An 11,332-nucleotide genomic window follows, 5' to 3' on the forward strand; every position below is an offset into this window, starting at 1 on the left:
TTATAAGTAATATTATTTGCTTTCATTTGCGAATTACCAATAAATAATACAGTTAATTCCAGATTTCCAGCTAATATTATAGTTAATTACTAAACAAAGTTTAGTATGTTCTGTGATAACTGATAAATTCATATTGAATTTGAATTTCGAATATTTTAGAAAACTAATTTTTTTTTCCTTTGCTGCAATATTAATCGTGAATATATCTGTCAAAGATGCGGAATACGTGTAATTGTGCCGGGAAAAATAAACAACCTGAGGACCAAAATTATCTGAGCTGTGTCAGTGTGTCGCTGAACAACAGAAATTCAAAATAGAAGAAGCTGTGTCTGGAAAAGCACCATGGTTCCCCTTTGCAACCCTACGGTTTCTCTGCCCCTCCCGATTCCGACGAAAGCCAAGAACCGCTCCTCGAATTCAATTATAACCAACTCTGCTTCTTCCAGCAAGAGGCAGCGAACAACTACAACTACTTCCTTTTCGCCCTTCGAAACACGAGTCTCACTCATTTTCGCCCTTGCTTCTCAAGCTACCTCTCTCTCCCAGCGACGTAAATGTTCAAACAAATTCCTAACAACTCTTCTACTCTTCCTTTTCTCCTTCACTCTCCGATCCCAATATTATTGCTTTTTTCTTATTTATTTAATATGTGGCGCAGTTATAGCTGACGTGGCTTCTGAGACTGCAAAGTACGTGTTTCCTAAAAGATTTGAAAGCCGCACGCTCGAGGAGGCCTTCATGGCAGGTAATTGAACGGTTACTACTTACTACTACTCTTGTGTTGTGTTTTTGTGTGAATTCTGCTTAAACTTCATTCTCGATTCAATTCACTTCTTGATTTTAATTGATTGTTATTTCGGTGTAGTTCCCGACCTTGAGACTCTCAACTTCAAAGTTCTTAGTAGAACGGACTTCTATGAGATCCGGGAAGTTGAGGTATACTATACACACTAGTATTTTCTTATGTTTTGTTCTTGTTCTGGTTCTGGTTCTGGTTCTACGCCGTGTGCTTTCTTTGTCTAAGGCTTCTAGGCTATTACATGTGGTATGCGGTGTGTGATTGGGTAATATCCATAGTTACATGAACTCACCAATTAGGTGACTTACCGCGTACCAATTCATGAAAACTAATTCATAATTCTTCTGCGTACCAGAGTGCTATAAATATATTTTTCACATAAAATATTTTAAATGTGTCGAACAGCATCCTGCTTACCCATTTCCATATCAAAAAGTATTGCAGTCCATGTAACTATTTCAACTGGTCTGAAAATGCTCTTCTTCACGCTTGCAATTACATTGAAATGACAAACTATTTCAACTTGTCTAAACATGCTCTCCTTCACGCTTGCAATTACATTGCAATGACATTATTTTGACATTATTTTTTGCATCACTGACAATGCATCTTTGCAGCATTATTTTGTGGCAGAGACTACAATGCCTGGGAAGACTGGCTTTGATTTCAATGGTTCTTCTCAATCCTTTAATGTCCTAGCTGAGTACCTCTTCGGTAAGGTAATTATACATTTTACAACTCTACTACTATATTCTTGCATTAATTTTATAGTTGCATTTGATTACTTGTGCTTCTTTTGAGAGGAGCTAAGTGATAGATGTGAGCTGTTTCGTTCTGATGGTAGAATACAAGAAAGGAAAAAATGGAGATGACTACACCAGTGATTACAACTAAGAATCCGTCGGATGGGGTTAAAATGGAGATGACTACCCCTGTGCTAACAACAAAGGTATATACAATAATACATTGTCTTAAATTTTGTGAAATATCTCATTTGAAGCCTTCATCTTTGGTTAATGATTGCTGTTTGCATTCCAGCAAGGTTAGTTCATAGTATAATAAAGCATAAGTCAAACATTGATCAGCAATTTGGATAAGTTTATCCTGTTTTTGTCTTAGAAATTGACTATAACTATCCCGTTTGGACACCATCTTTTTAGCTTTATCTTTCCTTTAGGTCATGGGTTCAATGTTGTTCTTTCCATTGTAGTAGTGTACTAGTATTTCCTCACAGTTAACAACGTGGATTTTTGTTATATTATCTTCTAGAAAGTTTAAACTTAATGCTGTTATATTAGTATTTATTGAATATAGTTTTATTTTATGATGTTTCATTGTAACAATGGAATTATTTTAGTCAGAAGATCCAGATAAATGGAAAATGTCTTTTGTCATGCCATCAAAATATGGTGCTGATCTGCCACTGCCTAGAGACTCCTCTGTGATGATTAAAGAGATCCCCAGAAAAATAGTTGCTGTAGTTTCATTTTCAGGTGTGTTATTGCTTAATTGCCTCTTTTATGTATTTTTTTTATAAATAGTATGTTTTGAAACATTAGATTAATGAGCTGTAATTACAGTTCATAGCTCACTTACATGCACTACATCTACTTGCACATACAAGGAGCTGTAAATCACAACTTAAGTCACCCACTTGCCCCACTCGCACAACTAACTCAGCACACTTTCAAACAACTCAATGAGTTGTAATGAACTGTTTTTTGTTTCTAAATTGTGCCTATAAATAAGGCTATGTATTGTATAATTTAAACATAACAGAAAATAGTTTTCTTCTTTCATCTATATGTATGCAACTTTTTTTCTTCTTGTTGGCGAGTCTTTGGATTTTAGATGCTGGAAGTTATTAACACTGCAGATAATTAACTTTAGGAGAAACCCCAAATCTGCAATTTGGTTTACTAGAGCACATGCATATTTTTATGCGTGTATGATGTGTGTATTTTCATCTGATTGTGCTCCATTTGTATTTCAATGAAATGTTTGAATGCTTGGGCACGACGACTCTTCGTTTTCTCTAATCACTGAGTTATAATAATTAAGTAAATCATTGTTAGTTTTATGAAATAGTTTGATGTTGGTTTAGTGTATTATGGAATTGAATATTGTAGTAAGGATAGTTTTGATGAATAAGTAGTTTGGACAAATGGTTTGAGAAATTTGATAGTTATATTATTGATGGGTTAAAGAGAGAGGAGAAAGGCTAGTGAAATTTGATATGTTTGTTAGTTAGTTACAATGAACTCCATGATGACCTATTTATAGGCTCCATAAGTTGATTCTAGATAATTCCAAATCTTAGATAATTCTAGATATTAGCCTAAATATTTTTAGATACTAATCTTAGACATTTTTAGTACTTGATTTATTTACTTAACTTCTAGACTTCTCCATTATAATATCTAGATATTTATTTTTATGAAACAAGATTATAAAAATTCTAGAAAATTCTACAATTGTGTAGCATTATTAATACTCCTCCGTAATGTACATTTGTGTAACTCCAAGTATCTCTTGAAATAGTTTGAACTTTGATCTTGGTAGTACCTTAGTGAAGATGTCTGCCAGTTACTCATCTGTGTTGCAATACTCGAGCTTTATCTTTTTCTCCAATATAGCTTCTCGTATAAAATGATACTTGATAGCTATATGCTTGGTCCTATAATGATGGATTGGATTGTTTGCCACTGCTATTGTTGACTTGCTGTCGCACAACATAGTTGTTGGTTCTTTTTGGTGCTCTCCTATGTCTTCGAATATTTTCCTTAGCCATATTGCTTGACTAATAGCATTTGCGGCTGCAATATACTCAACTTCAGCAGATGATTGAGCCACAATTTCTTGTTTCTTTGATGCCCAAGAGAATCCAGATCCTAGTATAAATGCATATCGAGAAGCGCTTTTCATGTCGTCAATTGATCCTCCCAATCACTATCGATATATCCAAGTAGTTTTGGATCTTCGGTAGATTAGTGAATGCCATAATACTTTGTGTCTTTAGATATTTTAAGATTCTTCTTGTAGCCCCATAGTGTTTCTGACTTGGCTTTTGCATGAATTTTGATAGTAAACTTGTTGCATACATAATGTTAGGTCTTGCGGTAGTTAGATAAAGGAAATTTTCAATGAGACTTCTGTATTGCGAAACATCTGCCTCTCTAGATCCATCTTGTTTTTGTAATTTCTCATTATAGACTAGAAGAGTAGATAGTGCTTTGCAATTATTTATCTTGAACTTTTGTAACAAATTTTGAGTGTATTTCTTTTGCGAGATGAAAATTCCATCTTCATTTTGGTTTACCTCAATGCCAAGAAAATAGTGCATCAATCTTAAACCAGTCATCTTAAATGTCTGCTTCATTTTTTTTTTGAATTCTCTGATCATAGTCTCATTGTTTCCTATTTAGATAAGATCGTCCACGTACAAAGAAATTATGAAAGTGTTTGAATTACCTTGCACCTTGATGTAGAGTGTAGGCTCACTTTTACTTTTAAATTCATGATCAGTGAAATATTTGTCAATTCAACTGTACTATACTTGCGGAGCTTACTTGAGTTCATAGAGTGCTTTCTTTAGTCTTAGCACCTTGTCTTCATATCCTTCTATAATGAACCCTTGTGGTTGATCAACATATACTTCTTCCACCAGTTCTCCATTCAGAAAGGCAGATTTCACGTCCAGTTGATAGATCTTCCATAGCTTTTGTACGACTAGTGCAATGAGCGCCCTTATTGTATCTAAACGAGATAAAGGTGTAAATGTCTCTATGTAATCTATTCCAGAAATTTGTGCATATCTTTTAGCTACGAGCCTTGCTTTATGCTTTTGAATAGATCCATCGAGTTTGAGCTTAGTCTTGTATACCTACTTGACTCCAATGTTATCTTTATTTGAAGGGCAATTTACCAGTTTTCATGTGTTATTCTTCTCAATCATCTTGATTTCTTCTACCATAGCATTTCTCTATTCTTCTTGCTTTTCTGCTTCTTCAAAGCTTTTAGACTCGATCTTAGCAAAATTACATGTTTCATATACATCTTGTAGAGGCTTAGTTTTTTTTAGGAGAATCCGTGGTTGCTTCTACTGTTGGAGTAGTTGTGCTTGCTTCTTCACGTTTTTGTTCCTCTAGTCTTGTAGGTGATTGTTGTGATATTTCAATGCTTTCTTTCTCGACTTTTTCATCTTCTCAGTTCCATGAAACACTTTCGTCAAACTTCACGTCTCGACTGATTATGAGTTTCTTCGTTTGCAAGTTATACACACGATATCCTTTTGATTGTGTACTATACCCAAGAAAGATTTCTTTCTCTGTCTTCTCATCAAGCTTGCTTTTTTTTTTGTGTGAAAATGTGGACATAGCATATGTATTCAAAGACTCTTAGATGCTTTGCAGAAGATTTTTGTCTACTCCATGCTCTGATTGGAGTTTTATTGTCTACTGCGCTAGTGGGACAACGATTTAGTAGGTATACTGCTATGTAAATAGCTTCTACCTAAAAGATGTTTGACAGATTTTTCTCCTTGAGGATGAAGCGTGACATCTCCATCACAGTTCTATTTTTTTCTCTCATATACTCCATTTTGCTCAAGAGCATATCCCACTGTGAGTTGACGCTCGACACCCTCTTCTTTGTAGAATTTATTAAATTCTTTGAAAGTGTATTCAGTTCCTTTGTCGCTACAAAATACCTTGATGCTACGACCACTTTGCTTCTCCACATGTTGCTTGAACTTCTTGAAAATGCTAAAAACCTCTTATCTTTCACGTAGGAAATATACCCACGTCATTCTAGTATAATCATCGATGAAGAGAATGAAGTACCTGTTGTTATTGAGTGATGGAGTCTTCATCGGACCACAAATGTCAGTGTGAACTAATTCAAGCATCTCCTTGGCTCGCCAAGCTCTTCTAGAAGGAAATGGTTGACGATATTTTCCAAGTAAGCATCCTTCGCAAGGTTGATTAATCTATGTGATACTTGGTAGATCTTTCATTAGTTGCTTTTGATGTAGCAACTTTAATCCATGAAAATGAAAATGACTAAATTTTCGATGCCACAGCCATGAATTATCTTCTTGTGACTTTAATGCAGTTTCTATGATATAACTCCATTTGAGTGGAAAGCACGTATTTTTCATTTTGACGATTGTTAGAAGTCTTTTAGTTTTTCTTTCACTTATGGTGCATGAGTCTTCTTCAAAGTGTAATATGTAACCTTTCTCCATCATTTGGCCAATACTAAGTAGATTCTGTACTAGTTTAGGAACTAATAAAACATCATGAATATTCTTAGTTTCTATCTAGTGTGGACGACGATTGTACCTTTATCATTCGCTTGCATGATCGTTCTGTCTCTAAGTCTAATGCCAGATCGAACAGATTTATTGATGTCACTGAATAGGCTTTGATCACCTGTCATGTGATTACTGCAACCACTATCGAGATACCATATGTCATCTTTCTTCTTGCACTTTTCTTGTGATGATGCATAGAATAAGCATTCTTCTCCCTCCTTTTCTTTAGAGAATTTTGCATGATGATTGATCTTCATCCTACCGTCTTTCTCCATATGTCCAAACCTATTACAATTGCAGCACTGTGATTTTCTACAGTGCCAACAATCCTTCTCTAGGTGGTTGGTTTTTTTGTATATGCCACAAGAAGAATATTATTTCCTATTTTCAGTTTTATTTTCTATTTTTCTAGAAGTGTCAGAACTTCTAGAATTTGCTTGTCTTTTTTCTCCTCTTTTTTATTTAGATTTTGAGATTTTATATTGAGCTTAGGTCATGTTTCTAATCCTCCAATTTACCAACAAAAGAAAACTATACCATTTGATCCCAACTCCTCCATTCCGTTATAAAAAAAAATTGTAATAAAAAAATATATTTTGGGATTTTATCATGAATCTATTGATTTTATATGACGTATTACCTACCCCTTTCTTTTTAGGCATGGATCGAAGGTTTGTTTTTATTTCAGAAAAAGACATGCTGGATCATGCATCTTCTATTGAATCTTCATCATCTCAACTTGCTAGTCTTTGTTCAAAAGCATATAGTGAGCTTATTAGCATTGAATTGATAAATCCTTAGTTTCCTCAATTGTAGACACTTTAAGATTGAATTTGGAAGGCAAATTAATGAGTATTTTTTCACTATCTTTTTATCGGACAAGTCATCTCCATAATCTTTCATTTCACTTACTAAGCTCATTAATCTTGTATAATAACTTTTTATTTTCTCAGAATCTTTCATTTTCATATTTGCATATTGCTTCCTTAAAGATTGGAGGAGGATTATGTGTACTTTTGTATCGCCTCTGAACTCTTGCTCCAAATTTTTTCACACTTCCTTAACTGATGATATTCCTCTTATCCTTGAGAAGATTGTCTTCATTACAGCTTGTTGGAAGAAGTATATAGCAAAATAATTTCTTTGTTGCTCTTCCTTCAATTTTTTCTTTTAAGCAGCAAAAAGTGTTGCTTAAGTCTCTAGCATAATGAACCCTTCGTGGAAAACATCCCACAAGTCTTGTGCTTATAGAAAAGTTTTTATTTGAGAATGACAGTCCTCATAATTATCTTCTGACAATATGGACACAGGAATATTGATGGTTGAGATAGTCATGATTATGGAGAATTTTTTTTGAATGAGTTATAATGTGGTGGATATGTATAGTTGATGGGTTAGGAAGAGAGATTCTATATCTAATAGATGATTGAACGTAGCTTTGATGTCACTGTTAGTTTTATGAAATAGTTTGATGTTGGTTTAGTGTATTATGGACTTAAATATTGTAGCAAGGATAGTTTTGATGAATAAGTAGTTTAGATAAATGGTTTGAGAAATTTGATAGTTATATTATTGATGGGTTAAACCGTTAAAGAGAGAGTACAAAGACTAGTGAAATTTGATATGTTTGTTAGTTAGTTACAATGAACTTCATGATGGCCTATAACTCCATAAGTTAATTCTAGATAATTCCAAATCTTAGATATTTCCATATATTAACCTAGATATTTCTAGATACTAATCTTAAATATTTCTAGTACTTAATTTATTTACTTAACTTTTAGACTTCTCCATCATAATATCTAGATATTTATTTTTATGAAACAAAATCATGAAAATTCTATAAAGTTTTACAAATATGTAGCATTATTAATATCATACTCTACATATTTATATGCAACATAAATGGATATCATGTCTGCATTTCATTTAATATCCTCAAATATATAACTTTCTTTCCGTTGCTTTGAATAAGGTTTTGTGAATGATGAAGAAGTCAAGCATCGTGAACTGAAATTACGCGAAGCCTTGAAAAGTGACAGACAGTTCAAAATTAAAGAGGGAAGTTCAGTAGAAGTTGGACAAGTGAGATGCTTATTGCAAACCTTAGGCTAAAGGTTTCTGATATGGCTTACCTGAATATCTGTTATCCCCATTTTTTTCTAATGTCGTTTATTCTTTCATTTGGTTGCAGTACAATCCACCATTTACCCTACCATTTCAACGGCGCAATGAAGTGGCATTGGAGGTGGAACGGAAAGATGAGTAGGAATAAACTTGAATATTTACCATTCCTATTATAAGTTGTAAAATTTAACACAGTTAGCATCATGAGGGAACAAGATCTTTGAAGTCATGTTGATGCTTGCCTTTTTGTAAATATACTGAGATTGAAAATTTTAGAATCAAATATATGGAGAATATACCAATTTCATATGCTTTAACATTCTGTTATGCTTTATCACAAACCATACAGAAGGAACATGGATGGATTTTCTTTGGAAGGGGATTCCAAAACCATATCCTAACCTTTCTTTTTAAATTTCCTATTCACAGAAGCTTTTGTTTTAATAATATTTATATTTATACGGATATAATTGTGATTCGCCTACTCTATCTGCATTTTCGTATGCAATTTTATATCCCAAATACTGTGAAGCAGTTACGTATTAAGTATGACTGCAAAATTGATTTTACACCTTTTGCCCTGTAGATATTCTTAATTACACGTGATGATTGTAGTAATTCACAATCTCTAAGTGGTGTAGAAGTTGAACATTCTAAGTAGGTTGGGACGTTTATTTTTGTGTGACTAAGTGTGTGTTTAGATTAAAATTTGTAAATGAGAGTTTGTATAGAATTGATACTGTAAAATTGATTTTGATCAAGAGTGAGTTGGTATTTTTTTTTTTCAAAAGACACATTTTATTGGTGTAATAAAATAAAAGGCCCATTTTGGGCTTACAGCAACAGAGAAATGAGAATTTCCCAACTAAGTAAAAGTATTAAATGTTATCTCCTCGTTAAGATATAGAACGTGAAAAAGGGTAAAGTGAAAAAGGAAGAGTTTTTGGAGAAGGAGTGTCGTTCTTGGAGCTTCATCAATGGAGGTGAGTCACTGCTTCCAAAGTTCCGGATCTTGCAATAGCTACTACTTCTTGAGGAGAAATGACTTTGGCTTCAAAAATTCTCAAGTTCCTCATCTTCCAAATCTGGTTAGTATTGCTGCCAAATGAGTCTCTTTTTGCATCTGCCTACGCTCTTTGAGTTGTTCTTGGAGCCATAACCACCATCTCCATATTTCTGTTTCTTGGTTTGTCTAGGGAAGGCTTGCTATTTTCCAAGCATTCTCTGATTCCGGACACTGGGTGAGACAGTGGAGAATTGATTCTACTGTAGCATCACAACGATTACAGATTGGGTTCACCATTTGGATTCTAGAGTGCAATCTTTCTTTAACTGGTAAGCCTTCATGCATTACTTTCCATAGAAAAATTTTAATTTTGGGCTGGCATTTTAACTTCCAAATTGAACTCCAGACTATTCTTCTTCTGCATTGTTCCGGCAAAAATTTAACTGGTGCATGGTAGAACTGAAAGGCCAACGTATATCCAGAGGCAACCGAGTAGCATTCATTCTTCTCTTTACTCCAGGTAACGATATCTTCTGTTGTTCTGATGCCTGTGTTCATGATTTCCTGCGCTACTTTTTGTGTGAATGTTGAGGTAATTAGCTCTTGATTCTAATTTTGATATGGTAGGAGTAGGTCAGAAACCCAAATCGGGTGATTGTGTGAATGGTTGATAATTTGAATTTGCTTTATCTAATTTTGAGTGAGTTGGTATTTTTGTGGTTTATGTTTAACAATTTTTATATTAAAATAGATTATGTAAACTAAATGTTGTTTGGATTATATTATTTAAAATTATTTATAGATAAAAAATTATTGAAAGGAATATAAATTTAAATAATTATTTTATATTATCTTATAATTTATTTAAGATATTTAAATAAATTTTAATACTCTTTTTTTCAATACTCTCAGTATTCTTTAGTATTCTAATAGAATTAATAGAATTATAATTAAAAAAAATATTCTAGACAAAAAAATAACAAGTAAAAAATCATATAAACAAAAAATAATAAAAATTTTATAAAAAATAATAATATACATGAAAGAGCATTAGAAAAAATAAATTATAAAATAAAAGCAACAACATTAATCATATAAATAATGAAAGACAAAATTGATAAATAGAAAATAAATTTTAATCTAATATAAATCTGGGTAAATCTGGGTTGGAGGGTAAAATTGCGTTTGTATTTATAGAAGAAGAAAAAATAGCCAAATAAAAAAGTAAAGCTTTCAAGAAAACTAAACTTACTGAACGCTAAGCCAAATACCCTTAAGCAGGTTAGGATTAAATATGAATAATAGTAGAAGTTCAACATTTATATGGTAGAAATTGAAAGATTATAGGCGCTTTAATATTACGTTTAGAAGACAACGACTGACAGAAAAAGACTGAATTAAGTCTGTATTATATTTGGTATAAAATGTACTGAACTAAGTTATGTCTTAATATCATATTTTGTTAAGATAAATATAAAAATTGAAGGGTAGATTTAAAACTTAAAAAATTAAATGAGAATATTTAAAAAAAAAGAAGCATAAACGTTTTCTTCATCATCTCTAAAAATTTTAATCTCCTATGTCCTTATTTTTGGAGACACTGGAGAAACCAAAATTTTAATTTTAAATCACCAAACATAATATTTAATTTGAATTCTCCAAAAAAACCATACTTAGTTTGAGTCTACAAAAAACAAAGGCAGCCTATAAGAAATTAACCTGACCTACTTTGTTACACTACATATATACTGGTACCTGGTACCTGTAGTAATGCGAAATTGATTAATACAACAACAGTGAAAGCAATATTGCAGCTCCATTATGATTACATTTTATTTTTTCCATAAACTCTAGTGTGTGAATGGCAAACATCATCATACTATCTCCATTAATTTTCTTTTAAAATGGGAGAGTTGTATTAGCATTTGAATATATTTCTGGGGAAGACTTTACCTTCGGTGTTGGGTGGTAGTAGTTAAAGGAGTAACGCCAAAAGACTAAAAATGTGATTTTTCTTCTGATAATATATTCGTGTGCATGAATTTATAAAAGTAATAAGGTTTAGTTAACAATTATTAATTATAAC

At 32.7% G+C, this 11,332-nt stretch overlaps 1 protein-coding gene across 3 annotated transcripts; it reads left to right on the forward strand.

Annotated features, from left to right (window-relative positions):
* Positions 1 to 215: 215 nt before the first annotated feature.
* On the forward strand, positions 216 to 8,546 carry LOC107604635 (SOUL heme-binding family protein). 3 transcript variants are annotated; one of them, XR_015886071.1, is made up of 9 exons: positions 226 to 550; positions 659 to 745; positions 866 to 936; positions 1,417 to 1,518; positions 1,644 to 1,748; positions 2,157 to 2,292; positions 5,589 to 5,758; positions 8,089 to 8,198; positions 8,308 to 8,546. XR_015886071.1 is itself a non-coding variant. In XM_016306263.3 (8 exons), the coding sequence occupies exons 1-8, from the start codon at positions 343 to 345 to the stop codon at positions 8,380 to 8,382; spliced, it is 894 nt and encodes a 297-aa protein (XP_016161749.1). In that variant the 5' UTR covers positions 216 to 342; the 3' UTR covers positions 8,383 to 8,546. The 3 variants fall into 3 exon arrangements, 2 of the variants coding, with proteins under 2 accessions (XP_016161749.1, XP_016161748.1); XM_016306263.3 differs by lacking the exon at positions 5,589 to 5,758 and having other exon boundaries at positions 216 to 550; XM_016306262.3 differs by lacking the exon at positions 5,589 to 5,758 and having other exon boundaries at positions 226 to 556.
* The last annotated feature ends 2,786 nt before the right edge of the window (positions 8,547 to 11,332 follow it).

Source organism: Arachis ipaensis, chromosome B6 (assembly GCF_059453495.1).
Source record: "Arachis ipaensis isolate K30076 ecotype BB chromosome B6, ASM5945349v1, whole genome shotgun sequence".
Lineage (NCBI taxonomy): Eukaryota > Viridiplantae > Streptophyta > Magnoliopsida > Fabales > Fabaceae > Arachis > Arachis ipaensis.

Coding starts and splice junctions, on each gene's coding strand:
- LOC107604635 (XM_016306262.3), top strand. CDS start 343: ATGGTTCCCCTTTGCAACCCTACGGTTTCTCTGCCCCTCCCGATTCCG. Junction 937..1,416: donor ATGAGATCCGGGAAGTTGAG/GTATACTATACA, acceptor GCATCTTTGCAG/CATTATTTTGTGGCAGAGAC. Junction 1,519..1,643: donor CTGAGTACCTCTTCGGTAAG/GTAATTATACAT, acceptor TTCTGATGGTAG/AATACAAGAAAGGAAAAAAT.